The sequence below is a fragment of the Erpetoichthys calabaricus genome, chromosome 12 (genome assembly GCF_900747795.2).
Source record: "Erpetoichthys calabaricus chromosome 12, fErpCal1.3, whole genome shotgun sequence".
Classification (NCBI taxonomy): domain Eukaryota; kingdom Metazoa; phylum Chordata; class Cladistia; order Polypteriformes; family Polypteridae; genus Erpetoichthys; species Erpetoichthys calabaricus.
In genome coordinates, this window is record NC_041405.2 from 13,011,994 (window position 1) to 13,030,891 (window position 18,898).

The following is an 18,898-nucleotide window of genomic DNA, read 5'->3' on the forward strand; positions in this document are numbered from 1 at the left end:
TTATGACGTCCAGCACCATGGCTCTATGGAGAGTAGGTTCCAGGCCAAGGAAAGTTTGTGTGGTTTTTGCTCCGCAGACAGTGGGTTGCTTCTTGACCCAAAGAGAGTGGCTTATCAGCTTTCAGCCTTCCGAAAGAAATAGAAGAGATGAATGTAGCTAGTTTTGAAGAAAGGTGTAACCTATTGTGATTAAATCAAGATCCCTTCTAGTTACAGATCCAGTAATTACTTATACAGTAGGTTTGTTATTTTGTCCACCACATAGAGGCAGGGTTCAGTTAGGGTTACAAATCTGAAATGAATGTCCATTTGGGTGCCATTCTGACTGAAGGACTCTCTGCAGAGGTGTCAAGAGCTTTAATTTACATCTTGCTTATCAGATGAAGTATAGAGTTGACCGAACTGTCTGTAGAGATGAAGTTCAGCCATTTACTTTAATGTTCACTCAAGAATGCATGGGAGATGTGTGCTGCTGGATTTCCTGCCTCTCTGCTAAATCTGCATCCTTAACAGGCCTTGCATGCCACTGAAAGACTAGAAAAAAGGGCATCACCCACTTTCTGCTAAACCAGGATGGTGGTGGTATTATAATGATGTGGGGAACATTTTCTGGGCCCACTTTATGCCTGTTAATACCAATCAATCATCACTTAAATGCCACGACTTTTAGCTACAGTACTTCCAGCATGGTAGAAATGGTAGTGTCGCAAAGCAAACATCACCTCAAGCTGGTTTCATGCGCATGACAGTGAGTTCAATATTCTACAATGTCCTTCCCATAATGCAGATAGAACACATATGGGATGTGTTGGATCAGGACATTGACAGCATTGAATGTGCCACTGACAGATCTGCAGAAAATTGTGTGATGTCAGCATGGATCAGAATCTCAAAGGAATGTTTCCAGCATCTATGGGGAAGCCAGGCCACCAAGACTTGAGGCTGTTCTGAGAGCAAAAGGAGGCCCAACCCTGTATTGGTGCAACATTCCTAATATTTTGTTCAGTGAGTTTATATTCTTAGCTTTAAAAGGTACTGTTTATGCTGCACCATGCCACCAGACTCCATCCACCTCTACATTTTTTAATATCTGGTTTGCAGTTTCACAGTAAGCCAGGGCAGCCTAGGGAGTGTATTTTAAGAATTCAGACCCCTATAGTGAAATAAGGCCTGGAAAGATCATTGATAATATATTAATTCAAGCTGAAAATATACTAATTAGATTAAACTGCACCTACATGTATAATACTTTACATTTATGCTGAGTTTACTGTACCATGATTCAAAAAATGTAGGCAAACAATTTTTTTTTGCACATAGTAACAAATTAACAAACCTCATTAAAACTTAATACTGAAAATCTGAATGAGTTGATTACATAAAAACGAGGACAAAGGATTGTCAAATAAGAGCTGACATGTTGTATGATCATTGCTCTTCATTTACCCTGCTTATCTGATCAAACTTTGATTTTATGTGAGGCCTTTCCCCTTATTACACTGTGCTGCCTAACAAAATTTATAAATGAAAGTGCATTTCACTTGTGTTGGGAGGGAGTATGTGTCTGGTGAAGACCTAAACACAAGAACTGACTCTGTGTGGGCCGTAAAAAGTTTTCATCAGCCAGTCACCATGAGACACAGTTCTGGTGCATCTCATGACAAAGTAATGGCCAAAAACAATGTAGGACGTAATTATTCAGGATCTTTGCAGAACTTCCCAAAGGTAACCGGTACTGTACACAAGCAGAAGATAACTGTAAAGGCTGTTTATGCCCAAAGCAATAAGCAGCATCATTAGGAGTTAACGTGTGAAACCCAAGTTAAAGGTTGTGGAAAAACCAAACACTTTACTCTTTGGTCCAGTAAGGGAAAATAAGCAGAGAGCTTTGATTCAAGATGTGCTTAAGATCCATCCGCAGTGCATGAATGAATATTCCACCCAAATATATTTTTTATATTTTATGTACCCCATTTACTTTGTAGTGGCATCCAAGAAAAAAATGTAATCTCAAGTTTAAATGGAGAATGGAAAGAAAGGAATTTATGACATAAGAGAAGTTAATAGTGATCAGTGCTGCACAGCGGCAAATGATGTCATCAACTGGCTTCAGCTCGAAGTGGGGTGCCACCATCGAGAGAGACGTGGAGAAAGCAAACCAGATGAACAACTTTTTTAACAGGTTTGACCACCCTAACCCACTCTCATCTCGGAGTACTGTACCCTCCACCCATCCTTCTGCTGATACCAGCATAGGTGAGTGTTTACCCCAACCCACAATTACAGCAACCCAGGTAAGCAGAGAGCTGAGGAGACTTTGTGCCAGCAAAGCAGCAGGTCCAGATGGAGTATCGCCACGACTGCTGAAGGTCTGTGCGTTGGAGCTGGGGAGTCCTCTACAGCGCATCTTCAACCTGAGCCTGGAACAGGGGAGAGTCCCCAGGCTTTGGAAAATATCTTGTATCACCCCAGTCCCAAAGGTATCACGTCCAGGTGAGCTGAATGACTTCTGGCCTGTCGCTCTGACGTCACATGTGATGAAGACCATGGAGCGGCTGCTGCTTCACTACCTGAGGCCACAGGTCCAACACGCCCTTGACCCTCTGCAGTTCGCATTCCTGGAGAAAGTGGGAGCGGAGGATGCCATCATGTATATGCTACACTGATCCCTCTCCCACTTGAACAGAGGCAGTGGTGCTGTAAGAATTATGTTTTTGGACTTCTCTAGCACCTTCGACACCATCCAACCTCTGCTCCTTAGGGTCAAGCTGACAGAGGTGGGAGTAGATTCATACCTGGTAGCATGGACCGGGGATTATCTTAAAGACAGACCTCAGTATGTGCGTCTCGGGAACTGCAGGTGTGACATTATGGTCAGCAACACAGGAGCGTCGCAAGGGACTGTACTTTCTCCGGTCCTGTTCTGCCTATATACATCGGACTTCCAATACAACTCGGAGTCCTGCCACGTGCAAAAGTTCACTGACGACACTGCTATCGTGGGCTGCATCAGGAGTGGGCAGGAGGAGGAGTATAGGAACCTCATCAAGGACTTTGTTAAATGGTGCGACTCAAACCACCTACACCTGAACACCAGCAAAACCAAGGAGCTAGTGGTGGATTTTAGGAGGCCCAGGCCACTCCTGGATCCCGTGATCATCAGAGGTGACTGTGTGCAGAGGGTGCAGACCTATAAATACCTGGGAGTGCAGCTGGATGATAAATTGGACTGGACTGCCAATACTGATGTTCTGTGCATGAGAGGACAGAACCGACTATACTTCCTTAGAAGGCTGGTGTCCTTCAGCATCTGCAATAAGATGCTGCAGATGTTCTACCAGATGGTTGTGGCGAACACCCTCTTCTATGCGGTGGTGTGCTGGGAAGGCAGCATAAAGAAGAGAGACGCCTCACGCCTGGACAAACAGGTGAGGAAGGCAGGCTCTATTGTAGGCACGGAGCTGGACAGTTTGACATCTGTGGTGGAGTGACGGGTGCTGAGCAGACTCCTATCAATTATGGAAAATCCACTGCACCCACTAAACAGTGTCATATCCAGACAGAGGAGCAACTTCAGCGAAAGACTGCTGTCACCGTCCTGCTCCACTGACAGACTGAGGAGATCGTTCCTCCCCCAAACTATACGACTCTTCAATTCCACCCGGGGGGGTAAACGTTAACATTATACAAAGATGTTGTCTGTCTGTATACCTGCATTGTTATCACTCTTTAATTTAATATTGTTCTTTATCAGTATGCTGCTGCTGTGTATGTGAATTTCCCCTTGGGATTAATAAAGTATCTATCTATCTATCTATCTATCTATCTATCTATCTATCTATCTATCTATCTATCTATCTATCTATCTATCTATCTATCTAAGAGGTGGCAGTTGTCCTTGCGAGATGTTCCAGTTTGGATACCTGCAGGGGTACATGGCAGTTGGAGTCTGCAAGAGTAACCCTGTCGGGGTGCCATTAGAGGGCAATGTCAGGGTAGAACCCCCCAGTTTCCAAATGACCTGGTAGTGCTTCCAAGAGGACACACTGTGATGACACTGGAAGCATTCTCGGGTCCAATTTAAAAAAAAGCCCCCCCCCTACCCACCTCACGTTATAGAGTCAGAGTTGGGAGGCAGCAAGTGACACTCAACAAGAGGAGCGAAAGGAGAGAAAGAAGAGGCACGTGATTGTATTTGTGGTTGGTTGTTTCTGCGTGTTTGGTGATTTATATTTTGTGAAATAAAATCCTTTATTTGAACCTGGGACTGTGTTGGGTACTATTGTGTTTGAGGTCATAATATGATGAAATATTTAATAATAATTAGCTAATGATAAACATGGAAGCTTAAGGGATCATTGCAAATTAAGATAAAAGTCTCACTATTGTCATCATTATAATTGTTATTATTATTACTACTATGGGGTCACACACTAGCCATTCCCGCCACATAAATCCAACATCTTGGGTTTGATCCCCAGACAGCATCGAGCCAGTGCTGCACACGTAAATTTGTGTCTGTTTTACCGTTTTGTCATCAAGGAGTAGCAATTGGACGAGTAAAGGAAAGAAGTATAAGAAATCATAGGAACCATCAGTTGGGGGACAGTGCTGTAGAAAAAGTCACAATGGTAAAAATGAGTTGAAAAGTCCATACTGGTTGCATTTGAATCAATATGTCGGTACAGGATAGTAAGGCTACATTCAGACTGCAGTTAAAAGTGACTCAATTCCAATTTTTGGCTCATTTTTTTGATTGACTTTTTTGCTTTCAGGTCTGTTATAACTGTGCACCGATATCTATCCTGAATGTCCAAAATTAGTAGGAATTCATTCAGATGAGACGTAACAGACAACTATGAACACTAACTCCATGCTGACAGCTGACATTCTCACTTCCCTTTGTTTAGTGCAAGATGTCTGCAAATGCATCAACTCAAGTGTTCAGAGATGCTTTGAGTGGAATCGTCACTGACGCATCCGTACTTAGACGCTTGTGGACACATTCGAGAGAACACAGGACTGATACAATAGAGAAGACAGACAAATTTAGAATGTCAAAGGGTCTATTTTGTAAGACTTTTTTGGAAAAATATTCGCTTGAGGCATGACGTTTCAGAACACACATAACAACGAGCAGTATCTGTAGGCTTTCTTTTTGTTTTGAATTTAAAATTTCTCTAAACTCTCAAATCTCAATAAACCTGAATTATAGTAATTATAGTTAAACATTTACCCATGATTCTATTTTACTGTTGTGGGATATGGCCGGCCTTTCATCCCAGCCAATACCCCCAGGCCGCCAGATGGAGCCCTCCCTGCAGCATGGAGGTGCCCCGAAGACCAGCAGGGAATCCTGAACAATGGAGTTTTTATTTACAGCCCTGCTGGATACCATGGGGGCCGCTAGAGGACGCTGCAGGGAAGTGCGTCCTAAGCAGGTGGACAGAGGAAATGACATGCTTCCAGGTTGAAGAAAAGGAGTTTTTATCTGACCCGGAAGTGTTCCTAGTCACATGGACAGAGAGAGCGAAACACTTCTGGGTCATGGACTATATAAAGGACTGTGGGAGATCCCAGGGTTGAGCTGAGCTGGGTGGAAGGGTGGCAATGCGTCTGGGAGTGTAGGATTGTTTATTGTTTAGAGTATTGATTTATTGAGTATTGTGGAGTGTAGGTGCTTTGTGCACATTGTTATTATAAATAAAATAATTATTGGACTTTTACCTGGTGTCTAGCGTATAGTCCGAGGGTTCAAGGGAGCAATAGCGCCCCTATCTGTCACACAGTCTACACGCTAAAATATGCAAAGAATACAATATCACTATCTAGTCAATGTACGCTGTTAGATGGTTTTACTATCAAGAGACTGATTATAGAGAACTCTTACTCTAGCATGCCAGGAGCGAATGTGAAGAGTGTAATTAATCAAGTCATAGAGTATAATGTTTGCACAGGTTTAATGTAAGTTTGAATGTAAGTTGTGACGGAAAACACTTCACAAATGAATTTCTATTAAAGGATTTAATAAATGCAAATATTTATTGAGGTAAAATGTCCTTACCTGGTAGTGGATGAGTAGCACTCACATAAGGCACATAAGGGAAAACAAGGTGGTGTAGGAAAATTGTGAGTGATCTCAGAAGAATAATTGATTGATTGATGTTTATCAGTCAGTGAATTAATTACCAGTGTTGCCTTTGGCTATTCCAATGAAATTGGAATTAAATTAAGAAAAATAAAAATAAAATAGTAAGACACCCACCCAGGGAGGCCAAATTAATGCAGAGAATGTGAGTTTTCTAACTTCTGCCCACATAAGAATCTCAGGACGCCATGAAATTTGAAAATATCTATAACATTTTCTAACTAGATTCATAAATTCAGAAAAAAAGACAAAATTGTGGTTCAGCTGTTGTGATAGACTATTTTTCAATAAATTACCCAGAGATGCTTTCTGTAGTAAACCAAATGATACAATTTATTCATAAGGGTAACAGAAGATGGCTATGGATATAAATGCATATATAGATGAAGGACAATAACAAAAACACTAAGCATAAAATTAATACAGCTTAGTTGAACTTCTTCACTCTGATAGAAAAAGGCACATAACTTATGAATTCTGATCTTTCAGTTCAGGTGGTCAAGATGGATAAGTTACTGAGCTTCTAGCGTTTAAACTATAGCATTCATTTCCTCACAGCTGGTCTCCACTGAGCTAACAGTTTCTGTGTTTGTGTGTGTGCATTTGAGATGCTGCTTTGAGCTTTCCTACTGGATTTATGAAAAGAAACTTACACCATCTAAAACCTTATCCTTCACAAAGGTTATGACTTTTCGGTTACATTGATAGCAATACTATAATACATACATTAGCTGGCTTTATCCTGTTAGGTTACAATTCATGGGTCTCAGACTTAAAATAAGTGTAGTTTTGGAGAAGGCAATGCTTTGTTAGGAAGATGAACATGTGGCTTTTACGTATGATTTCACTCTTGCTCGTGCACTTCCTATTCTTTATCAAGGTTTGGATTCAAGCCCTCTCAGCCAACTCGCATACAGACAACTCTTTCACTCTTCCTGTTCAGCACTAGATTGCCCTTTGGAATAAAAGGGATTCCTCCAGTCTTTGTTATAGCCACACCCTCGACAGTAGGGTCCTTGCTTTAGAAAGCAGAAGTTACAGCCAGGCTGAACAGTGAGCCTAGATTTGGAGTGTGCAATGGCTTTTAAAGGAAGGAGTAGAACTTTTGCAATTGTTTTTTTGGGTACACATAAGCCCAACCTTTTGTTTGACAGTTGGTGCAAAGATTTCTCCATCTTTGTTGCCAGTCATTGGGTTATGGTCCTTTGTCCCTAAGCAAGTATTTAGAAGGTCACTTTCTGAAAGATAACTTTATCAGATAAAGCCCAGAGGATGCATTTCTAAGAGTCCCGCTAGAGAGAAAACTGACATTCTTGCTGGGATTAAGAGAAGTTTGGCAGTTTACTTTTTAACCAAGTCTTATATGCGAAAGTACAGCAAAATGGGTAATGCCAGTATGCCCTACTGTCCTACATACCACCCCCCACCCCCAAATCTTGCGTAGCATATCTTAAAGGATGTTAAGCATTATCCAAATTAATGCCTTTTAAAAGCATTATCATCATGTTATAATTCTGTGATATTCTTACTCTAGTTACTATATTAACTAAGCAGGGTTGGATTAAAAATTAAACAAAATAAGCAAGTGCGTAGGGCATCGGGTGGGGGGCACCACACACATTTTACATTTCCGGATTTACCTTAGACCACATGGTGCAATACTGCAAATGGTGCACCTGAACCAAGTTCTACCAAAAAGGGGCTCCCACATTAAATGAAAAAATTACATACGTACATATACAAAAATAAAAATAATAATAAAGTAGTAATAATAGATGTATGCTGGTTACCTTATTTGTACTAAGTATACATGCAGATGTGTTACATAAGATTAGTTTTGAGGATCTGATCAAAGACTTTTCAATTAGAAAATGTAAGAGAAAACTCTTCAAATACAAATAAAGTGGAAGTATACAAAAATAGACATAATTTTCCATTTTACTGCAAGTTTTGTTTCATTTCGAAAAATATTTTTTGACAGTTTATAACTGTTTATATTTTGAATTAGATATTTATGGGGGCACCAATATCTTTAAAACATTTAGGGCCTCTAAAACAGGGGTCTTCAAATCTGGTCCTGGAGGACCACCGTAGCTGCAGGTTTCCATTCTAACCCTTTTTTTAATGAGTGCCCTTCTTGTGCTGTTAATTAACGTCTCGTGAATTCATTTTAATTGAATTGCTTTTTTAAGATATGTTCCCCTGAATTTTTTCATCGTTCCTCTGAATTGCTTCATTTCTTTCCTTAAATGGCACCCAAACAGAAATGAAATGTGAAGTAAGGGAGCCAACAGAAGACCAACAAGTCACTCCAACCAGCTGCTTAATTAGGCGCCGATTCTTGTTGTTAATTAAACCCGCTCTTTAATTCCATGGCTTGTTGCTGCTCTCATTGTGCAATAGCAGACATTTCTGAAATTGTTGATTTTCTCTTTTCTAAGATCAACTGCTAAAATGTTTTGGGGACCTGAGTAGATCGACATTCCTGAGACGTTCATTGTTCTTTATTTTCAGATATTGTATGATAGACACCAGTTGTTTTGGCTCATTTTGTATCTCATTATTGTTTGGCTGCTAATTAAGGAAAAAGAAACAATTAAGGGGTCTGAGTCTTCAAGAGCAAGTCTGTTAAAATTAGTTCAAAAGAAGTTAATTAGCAGCAAAAACAGGTCACTCATTAAGAAAAGAGTTAGAATGAAAACCTGCAGCCACGTTGGCCCTCCAGGACCGGAGCTGGCGACCCCTGCTCTAAAAGGGTTTAATCCGGCCCTGTAACTAAGCCATCAGGATTACATTTGGTTACGTTTGTATTAACAATTGTATTACAGCTTGAAAAGTTCTTGTGAAACCAACTTATGCCTGTTCCTAATCTTGGCTATTCTCGGTCATCTCAATGGTGCCTAAGTATTTGAATTCTGTGGATTAGCATGGTAACCAATGGTCTTTTCCTTCAATTCTGCTTTTAAACACTTGATGTTCTTAAAGGTTATCCAGATGACAATTGCTGTAATGAGCCATCACCTTTCCTGCGTTTCAGAAGTCTGCTTTACTTCTGTTCTGATCAAGTGTTTGCTGCTTTGTCTAGAAGAGTTTGTAATTCCTAAAGGCATTTAGGATTCAGTGTTTGTCTAAATGCTGTGTGTTTCATGTTACTAAGGTTTTTGAGCATGATGTGCTATTTAACAATTCATTCCACTCTCCGTGACATGGCATTATTAGGTTAAGTATGCTTTATGCCAGTGATTGACACAGATTAGCTTCAAATCTACTGTTTAAAATAGAAAAGAAGAAAATGTGCTCTTTGATTTGTTCAGATCTAGTCTGCACTGGGCTGACCACTAACTCCCAGTTCCTGGAATTGCAAAGGTTATTACTTTTCTGTTACAGTGAAGCTGATATCATAAGATATTAACTGGCTTTATCCTAACTTTTAAGTTACTGTATACCTAGCAGTTCTCAGAATCAAAGTAGGCATATTTATGGTTTGCTGCTGGTGATGCTTTGCTCGTTTCCTGGTTGGCTTTCACCAAAAACATGTAAAGATCTTCAGAGTTTTTCATTCTTTGTTCTGAAGATCTTCTCCTCATCCTCAATCAGACCTTCAGTTGTGGGTGGTACGACAAATCTCTTTAATGTTTTTACATACAATGTTGTCAGTTGCTAGCACAGTGGTTCTCAAACTGTGGTGCGGGCCCAGGCGCGAAGATGTGAAAAAAAAAAAAAACAAGAATCGAAAATATACATTCTGATACTAGAAAAATAAATATAGAATTAGATAAATGTCGATAAAAGTTAAGTAGGTATAATAAAATATGCATCTATGACATATCATTAATTAAAAAAGAACAAATTGGTATTAGTGGGCTCCTTTCAAAAAAACGTTAGGGGGGCGCGATTAAAACTGTTATGAAAACTCAGGTCGCAAATAATTAAAGGTTGAGAAACGCTGTGCTAGCATATATTTTATGACTATTAGTTAACTCCTGTCTTTAGCAAGACAAGCATGTAACTTTTATGAAGGTCTTTCTCTCTCTTTTGTAAGCACTTGCTATAACTTAGCAAGATGTGGACTAATGGAACCCGTCTAACTCTGGTACAGGACAAGTCTTCCACTCTCCTAGTCCAGCACCAGGTTATCCTTTGGATTAAAAGAGATTGCTCCAGCCTTTGTTATGGCCATACCCTAAGCAACGGGGTCCCTGCAATTTAAAGCGGAACTTATGGCCAGGTTGAGCAGTAAGCATAATAGAGAGAGTGTATTTCTAGTGCACACTTGCTGGAATTTAGAGTGCCGGGAACCAGTGCATAGCAAAATGAGTAATGCCAGTCTCTTCTACAGTGGTGATGTGAAAGCACACCGACAGTTGGTTCCCCATGAGGATGCAGGCCATTCAGAGGCCTACAAATGAGCCATGTATGCCAAACATTAAAAAAAAGAGCAGAGGAGTGTTTAGTTAAGTTGCTCACAATATGTGCATAAAAAGGACATTATTTTGTTTAGTTCTCAGTAGAGTGAAACCACAGGAATGAACATACGAGATTTACATGTGTGGACGAAGGTTCGAGGCAAACAGCAGGCAGACAGCAGATGTAGAGTAAAAAAGCCATTTCTTTATTCTTGGTGAGCAGAGAGACCACTGCAGCCCCTGGCAGCTTGTGTCACTGACAGTTACCAGCAAATAGCCCAATCTTGCGGTGTTGAGTTTCCCTTTTATAAATGACTAGCAAAATACCCGCGCTTCGCAGCGGAGAAGTAGTGTGTTAAAGAGGTTATGAAAAAGTAAAGGAAACATTTTAAAAATAACGTAACATGATTGTCAATGTAATTGTGTTGTCATTGTTATGAGTGTTGCTGTCATATATATATATATATATATATATATACACATATATTATATATATACATACATATAAACATATATTATATATATATATAATAAAATATATGTGTATATATATATATATATCGGGAATCGAATCTCGAACGTCAGCGCCAGAGGTGAAGCCCCTAACGTTGCGCTACGGCGTGTGGTTCATTTATACCTCGTGTCTTCTCATTAAACTTTTATCTCGCAAATATGTTATTGCAATCCACAGCGGGAGCGTTTCTATAAACTTAATTTAAACTTACGTTTTACACCGTGCTTTGTTTCCCTTATGAAGATGCTTGTATGCTTTACTCGCTCGCTTCTTATTGTTTCGCTCCCTTCTCAATTGTTTAATGAATTTTTTGTTCTTCGCTGTTTGCGGCTCCTCCTTCATTTTTCCCTACTGCGTTCACAGTCTTTTCACGTGATTACGTGGGAGGCGTGATGACGTGACACTCAACTCCTCCTCCCACGGCCATCAAGTTGCCATCCATTACAGTATATTGTGAAAAAAGAGGTTCCAGTTATGACCATTACGCGTTGAATTTCGAAATGAAACCTGCCTAACTTTTGTAAGTAAGCTGTAAGGAATCAGCCTGCCAAATTTCAGCCTTCCACCTACACGGGAAGTTGGAGAATTAGTGATGAGTCAGTCAGTCAGTCAGTCAGTCAGTCAGTCAGTGAGGGCTTTGCCTTTTATTAATTAGTATAGATACATCTTACAGAGACAGCTTATCATGAGACAAGGTTACACAATTCTTTGGGGGGGGGGGGGGGTTCAGTAACATGCCCAAAAATTACAACACATTTGTTCAAAACAACTTAAGAAGAAGTGAAAGAACCTATTACTGTTGATTAAACAAAAATTACAGACGTTGAAAATAAAAAAGATTAGCAGTACAGACTAAGAGTCAGCAGTTTGACAGAAATGTTGTAAGTTTGTCCTTTTAGCTTTGCGTACACACTTAATTTTTATATGTAAGTATTATTAATAAACAATTAATCTTTAACTCATTAGTTTAAGTAAGTCATATTATTAAACAATTAATCCATAGCTCATTAATACAAACTAGTAATATACTTATACTGTTAAAATGATTATACAGGCAATTGTTTTCCTCTTTTAACAATCTTAATGCATTCATATGGTTAACACAAAGAACTCTTTTACTTGCAAACACAAATACATATACATTTTCCTAGCATCAGCTGGTTTACATAATATATTTTCCATTCACCCAAATACACACAGATAGTAATCATCAAGGCGTTTTAGACTTAAGTTTTCTGGTTATCTAAGTATAAAAATTTCATTGCACTAAGGCGTAGTCACAAAATCTTCTTCCCCTCCCATGGACTAGGTCAAAAGGTCCTCAGCCCAAGATTCTTTGTTCAACTATCCATCCATCCATCCATTTTCCAACCCGCTGAATCCGAATACAGGGTCACGGCGGTCTGCTGGAGCCAATCCCAGCCAACACAGGCGCACAAGGCAGGAACCAATCCCGGGCAGGGTGCCAACCCACCACAGGACACATACAAACACACCCACACACCAAGCACACACTAGGACCAATTTAGAATCACCAATCCACCTAACCTGCATGTCTTTGGACTGTGGGAGGAAACCGGAGCACCCGGAGGAAACCCACGCAGACACAGGGAGAACATGCAAACTCCACGTAGGGAGGACCCGGGAAGCGAACCCAGGTCCCCAGGTCTCTCAACTGCGAGGCAGCAGCGCTACCCACTGCGCCACCGTCAGAAATCCTTTTTGATATTAAAACACATTCTTTCAGGCACTGGAACAGCCAAAAGAAGAAGAAGAAGACAATTATTGAGTTGTCAATACAGATTGTCTACTGAACAACAGGTAAAGGTTATGGTAGCTTGACAAAAATGCGAAATTTCCAAACTAAACCTACTGATGTGTTTTTTAATGTATTTTTTGCTTTCATTTACATTTATTTGCTTAGAAGTTTAGAACCCTTTTATTCTAAGGGTTTTACAAAGGAAGTCAACTTCATCGAGTAAACATCAGTCTGGGGGCCTGTTTTGGAATGAGTGTTACAGAGAAAGGGTACAAAATTGATTCAAATAAGGGAGGAGCTCAGAACAAAATTCAAGTGAATGATACCGACATGTCTTAGGTTACAAAAAATGAAATTCACCAAACAATTGAGTCTTCAGACGCTTCTTATACACTTTGAGGGAATCCAAATTACAAACGGAGATGGGAAACTCACTAAACCAGCTACACGTGAAAGGAGTCTGAACTGAGCTTGAATGTCAGGCAGAGGTGGCATCACCAGATGTATTCATCGGCAGACTTAGATAGATAGATAGATAGATAGATAGATAGATAGATAGATAGATAGATAGATAGATAGATAGATAGATAGATAGATAGATAGATAGATAGATAGATAGATAGATAGATAGATAGATAGATACTTTATTAATCCCAAGGGGAAATTCACAAACTTTACTTAACAGGGTGAGAAGGAGAACAGGACCTCACAAGTGTCTCCATATACAGTATAGAGGTGCTAACCCATTGACTACTCTGTACGCAAGCATCAAGGATTTCAGTTTAATACAAGGGGATACCCAAAAATAACCAGAATTGGAAAAAAAAAACTTTTTTACTTTTTTAAGTAAAAAACAAATTTTTACTTACTGAAACTTTAGTCTCCTTCAAAGTCCTCTCCATGTGGCCACCTCTACAATGTACATGGGGAAATAATATTTATTAAAAGTATATCATGTTTGGTTGTATTATTTTTGTAACACCTGAACATACCTGATATTGTTGAAATAGTGTATGCCAGAGTATATGATTTTAGTATTTTTCCTTCCCCACTCTCCTACCCTTGTAGACTCTTTTTGTTTTAACCTTAAACTCGGTTTACTCTGGAGGCTATCAAGTATAATTTTATGCTTTACCATTGCACACTCTGTCCATCATCACTATCACTACAAATATAATTCACAATCTTAGATGCTGTTTCTGTGGATTTTGCTGCTGTCTATAAACCTAACACATATTCTCAGATCCTCTCACATTACTTGCTGTTCCTGTATTTTGTCTATTCAGGTTTTAGTTACTCTAAAGCTTTGATATTACATATTTCTTATTCAATGGTTGTTTAAGAACAGCCAGGTAGGGCCCAACCAATGCTTCGAACCCAGGGTCCCCTCCGCTTCCCCATATTAGGGGGCAGTGCAGTGCAGCAGTTATCGCAGCCTCAGTTATCAGGGTCCTGGGCTTAAATCCCAGCCTTGCGACTCCCCCTTTCTGGGTTTGCTGCAGATATTCAAGTATTATGCCAAAAATAAATTCGTCAGGCTGATGAAACTAATCTGGCTGAAGGTGTGTGCGTGAGCAGGACATCTTGTCACTGCTGCCAGGTTAGGGAGTGGCTTCTCGAAAAAAACTGAATGGTTAAAATAAGGCACACACACACAAAAAAAAAAAAAAAAAAAAAAACTCGCACAGAACAGCAGCCGATTATTTTATCTCTGTAACAATAAGTACCTCGTGAAAAGTTTTCTTGTATTTCTTGAACTTTGCTCCCGTAGTTAATCTGAACAACAAAGCCCTGCCAGCTCTCTTACCGTCACACCCCACCCACCGGCTGCACTTTTTGACATAACGGCGGGCTGCCAAAGTCGGCTCTGCTTATTATCGTCCAAACCCCTCAGGGAGAAGAAGCCTGTGATCAGTTAAGAAATGTCCGACGATCAGTCAGACTCCGGGGATGCTTACCTGAAGGAATATAAAGGCTATCATTTCGTTAAGGAGAAAACTTCTTCGGAGTACATCCAGTCATTGGAAGACTTTGAAATTCGGGACAGCGATGTGTTTCTCGTGACGTATCCAAAATCAGGTAAGGCCGGGGTGTTTAAAACAAATCAGAAGTGATGAGAAGCTAGCGAGGAGTGACACATGAGGCAAAATACGGAGTGGTCTTAATGCTGATACGTGTGACCACGTCCTGAAATGGGACACTGCAATAAAGCGCATGCTCACAAGGCACCACGCTATGTACTGAACGTTTTACAAAAGAATGCAGGGGTGGATTATTTCATACGAGTTTAGCTTATTTTAAAACGAGGCTTTTATTATAGCATTTAAAATTGGAAGTTATTTTTCATTATTCTTTAATTAATATTTATTTGGATTTGGCGGTATGCTGCCAGGTTTAATTGTTGCGACTGAAATTGACACAGTTTCAGATCGATATAAACCTGGACGAGCAAGACAAAAGCAAATGCACTTTTAAACCTCTTCAAAGTGTTGAAAAATTAAACTTAAAAAAGCGATTTCAGTTCTGGTCAGCAGAGCTATCGGGCGGTGGTTAACGCTGCAGTGTCGCAGGTCCAGCCAGTGGCGGCTGAATCCCCGGTTCTGATGCTGTCTGCTCAGGGTTTGCATGATCCGTCCGTCCAGGTACTCGTTTTCTAAAAAAAACGTCCTGCGTAGCTGGGTCTTTTCGGTTAGGGGGTCATTGGTGGAGGGGGGTTGACGATGAAGGAGACGGTCCGGCACGGGACCCATTTTTTTTAGGGGAGGCACTTTTGAAACTGGAGCACCCGGAGGAAAACCACACAGACACAGGAAAAAGATGCCAACTCCATGCAGGGAGGACTGGCACATGAACCCCGGTCTCCTTACCAAGAGGCAACAGCACTAATACTTCGCCATCGTGCTGCCCCAGAGATTCGTTCATGAATTTTCAAAGAAGGCACTATATAACATATGAATAAATAGAAAAGGCACTGTATAGGTCAGTAATGTGCACTTCTTTGTCGGCCAGTATTAATACAGAATAGGACTGAATACTTTTTGTAAGCACTCCTATCTATCTGTTATATAGTGTCCTTCCTAGCTATCTGCATGTTATACAGTGCCTATCTATCTATCTATCTATCTATCTATCTATCTATCTATCTATCTATCTATCTATCTATCTATCTATCTATCTATCTATCATTTATGTAGTGCCTTTTATCTATCTATCCATACATCCAACCATCCATTATCCAACCCGCTATATCCTAACTACAGGTCACAGGGGTCTGCTGGAGCCAATCCCAGCCAACACAGGGCGCAAGGCAGGAAACAAACCCCAGTCAGGGTGCCAGCCCACCACAGATCTATCTATCTATCTATCTATCTATCTATCTATCTATCTATCTATCTATCTATCTATCTATCTATCTATCTATCTATCTATCTATCTATCTATACTAAAGTTACCATTTATCTGTCAGGCTGCAGAGTTAACAGTAGATTGCCAGGTACTTGTAGATAGGAAAGTTCTTCTGATTGCCTGTGTAGGCACATATAAGCCACAAGAGGGCAGTAAGCAGTTTGTTGTAAATGCTGCTATAAAAGTATTTACTTTGAGGACATCAGAGTACATGACAGCGGACTAGTTATCTCCCCCTAGCGGAGACAGACAGACAAAGAGTGAGGGAGACAGACAGATGGAAATGGTGGCTCATATACAGACTCTGGCACAAGTGTAATTCTGCTGCCTGGTGACTCAGAAGCTGTCAAAGTCACGTTGTCTCTTAAAAGAAACAGGAATGATAATTCGATACTTGGGCAGGTAAGACTGACCTTATAAGTACAGATCAAGATTCACTTTCAAGACTGCTAGATAGTCCTTTGTCCAAAAGTAATTCTGGTGATGGCCTTGAATTTAAAACTGAGGTAGGGTCCATGACAAAGCCCCCGTGATATCAACAGGATTTGTTAAATTATCATAAACACATAAGTACTTTAGATATACAAACTGTCAATATTCTGAAATATAACTTCACCTCACCAACAGCTTTAAAATGTCTCACTCTGTAGTATAAATTCATGCATTTCTTCAATTCTCCAGGTACAGTGTGGACCCAGCAAATCGTGACCCTGATCTTTGAGGATGACTGCACTGAGGACTACCAGCAGAACTTCAAGCGAATGCCTTGGATTGAGTTCCCAATGGATGGCTACGACTTTGTGAATCGTCCATCGCCTCGCCTCTATGCCACTCACTTGCCGTACCATCTGGTGCCCAAAGGTTTGAAGGAAAAGAAAGCCAAAGTGAGTCACAGAAACGAAAGCAATTGTTTGATCACACTGATGGAGAGGAAGGTTGTTAGATTTAGTCAATTATGAGTGTCATTTCCATGAAGTCAAGTTGGATGACACCTTGTAAATAATTTGACTTAAATAAGATTTATTACACGGTACTTAATTCAAAGATGTAATAAAAAAGGAATCACAAGAGAAATGAACAAGAATCATGAATCAGATGGGTGCCGCTTGCACATGCTCTTTGAACATCTACATGCGTAACAGAAGACACTGCTGACATCACATGTGCGCTACATCACTGAATCTTTTCTCTCGTACTCGCAAATAAATTTGTGTGACTTATTGAAAAGAGCCATTCATTAAGAATAAATTGTTAGTGAGTGTGTGTTTTACCCAAGCAATATCACATACTAGCCTTACTGCATTTTCTCTTTATCTGCGATGAAGTGTTTTGGTAGACAAATATTCAGTTGACAGCGCATTGACGGCTTTATTCTTGTAGTCATGTTGTAGTATAAGCCAGGGACTTTCTGTCAAAATGTCAATCAAATTTGATTGAGGACCTTAAACCCCGCCCCCTTTCTCTGATTGGTGGATTTGAATGTTGTCTCCGCCCCTCCACCTGATTGGTGGCTGGGAAGGAGGTGTCCCGGCCCCACCCCCACCCACCTGTTTACCCCAGGAAACTGTCAAGAGCAGACTTGATGGATGTCTGCCCCCTCCTTCACTCCGCCCCCCCTCTCCCGAGGACAAGTCCAGGCATGTTAGGGAAGGACCCTGCTGTCCACCCCTATTGGTGGCCCCTTCCATTTCCTTACCCACTTCTACCGAGGACAGGCCCGAACAAGTTCCAGCCGGAGCGATCTGCCTTATAGCCGTTCGTGCATCTACTGTTTTGGGTAAGAATTCCTGTATCTATCTATTACTTTAAATATCTATCCTTTGCTTTATCACTTGTAAACCATTTCTATTATTTTATCTAAGTCAAGCAGCGAAAGATCCCAGACAGTCTCTGCACTGACAAGATATCCTGCTTTTAGCAGCCCATGCTCTCTACACAGTTGACACATGAGAGCTGAGCAGACAGCCTCTGCGTGTGCCCACCGAGATGACCAGATCTGAAGCTCTAAGCATACACGCAGGCAAGTGCGTGTAGTTCAAAATACAAGCTGGCAGGCTCTCTGTCTACACAGAGACTCTCGGAGCTGACAACCTCTGCGCGCCCCCGCTAGATCCAGCCAGTGTCAGCCACAGGCCGGGAAACTGACAGTCCCCTGCTGCGTTCTGCGCGCACGCATTTGTCAACAGATGTCTGTAAGTTCCCCCCACCCTACCCTCGGAATGGGAGTGCGCACTAAGTTCACTCGTGCGCAGCACCTCGGTCCAGGAGAACAAGTTATGTGTGAAACTTTTAAAGTTAAGGGATTTTAAAAATCACACCCACACAGTTAAATAATAGGCAACAGGGACCTTTTAAATCACGTCTGAGAAGTCTAAAAAAAAAGATATCCACGGATGTATAATTTGTAATTATAATAATTAATATAATTATAATTTGTATATCTAAAACAATCCCATTTCTATGAAGCACCTTACATTTTAAATAATCAGCTGTCCCTTAGGAAACACATTGCGAATAGTTTTCTAAACGTTAGAAGTGTACTCTGATAATCCCAAAGTGAACGGAGCGCATTTCTTGTCGGTCCATGAGACGCATGGAGTATGTTTCACTTATCTAGTGTAAAGGACAGCCGGGTCCCATGCCCGGCAGGGACGCCTCTGCTACAT

The 18,898-nt window shown here is 40.6% G+C and overlaps 1 protein-coding gene across 11 annotated transcripts in view; it reads left to right on the plus strand.

The window, feature by feature from the left end:
- Nucleotides 1-18,898, plus strand: part of LOC114661888 (amine sulfotransferase-like) — a 164,806-nt gene that overhangs the window by 32,075 nt on the left and 113,833 nt on the right. For 3 of the 11 annotated variants that reach the window (XR_007936399.1, XR_007936400.1, XM_028815112.2), the window contains exons 1-2: nucleotides 14,750-14,906; nucleotides 16,914-17,116. The exons of 7 other annotated variants lie outside the window; for them this stretch is intronic. Coding sequence is in view for 2 of the 4 variants with exons in the window: in XM_028815112.2 (XP_028670945.2) it covers nucleotides 14,750-14,906; nucleotides 16,914-17,116 (360 nt within the window). In the remaining 2 variants the exon portion in view is untranslated. Of the gene's footprint in view, nucleotides 1-14,749; nucleotides 14,907-16,913; nucleotides 17,117-18,898 lie in introns of those variants that run through there. One more of the 11 variants, XM_051934604.1, reaches the window with a different exon arrangement.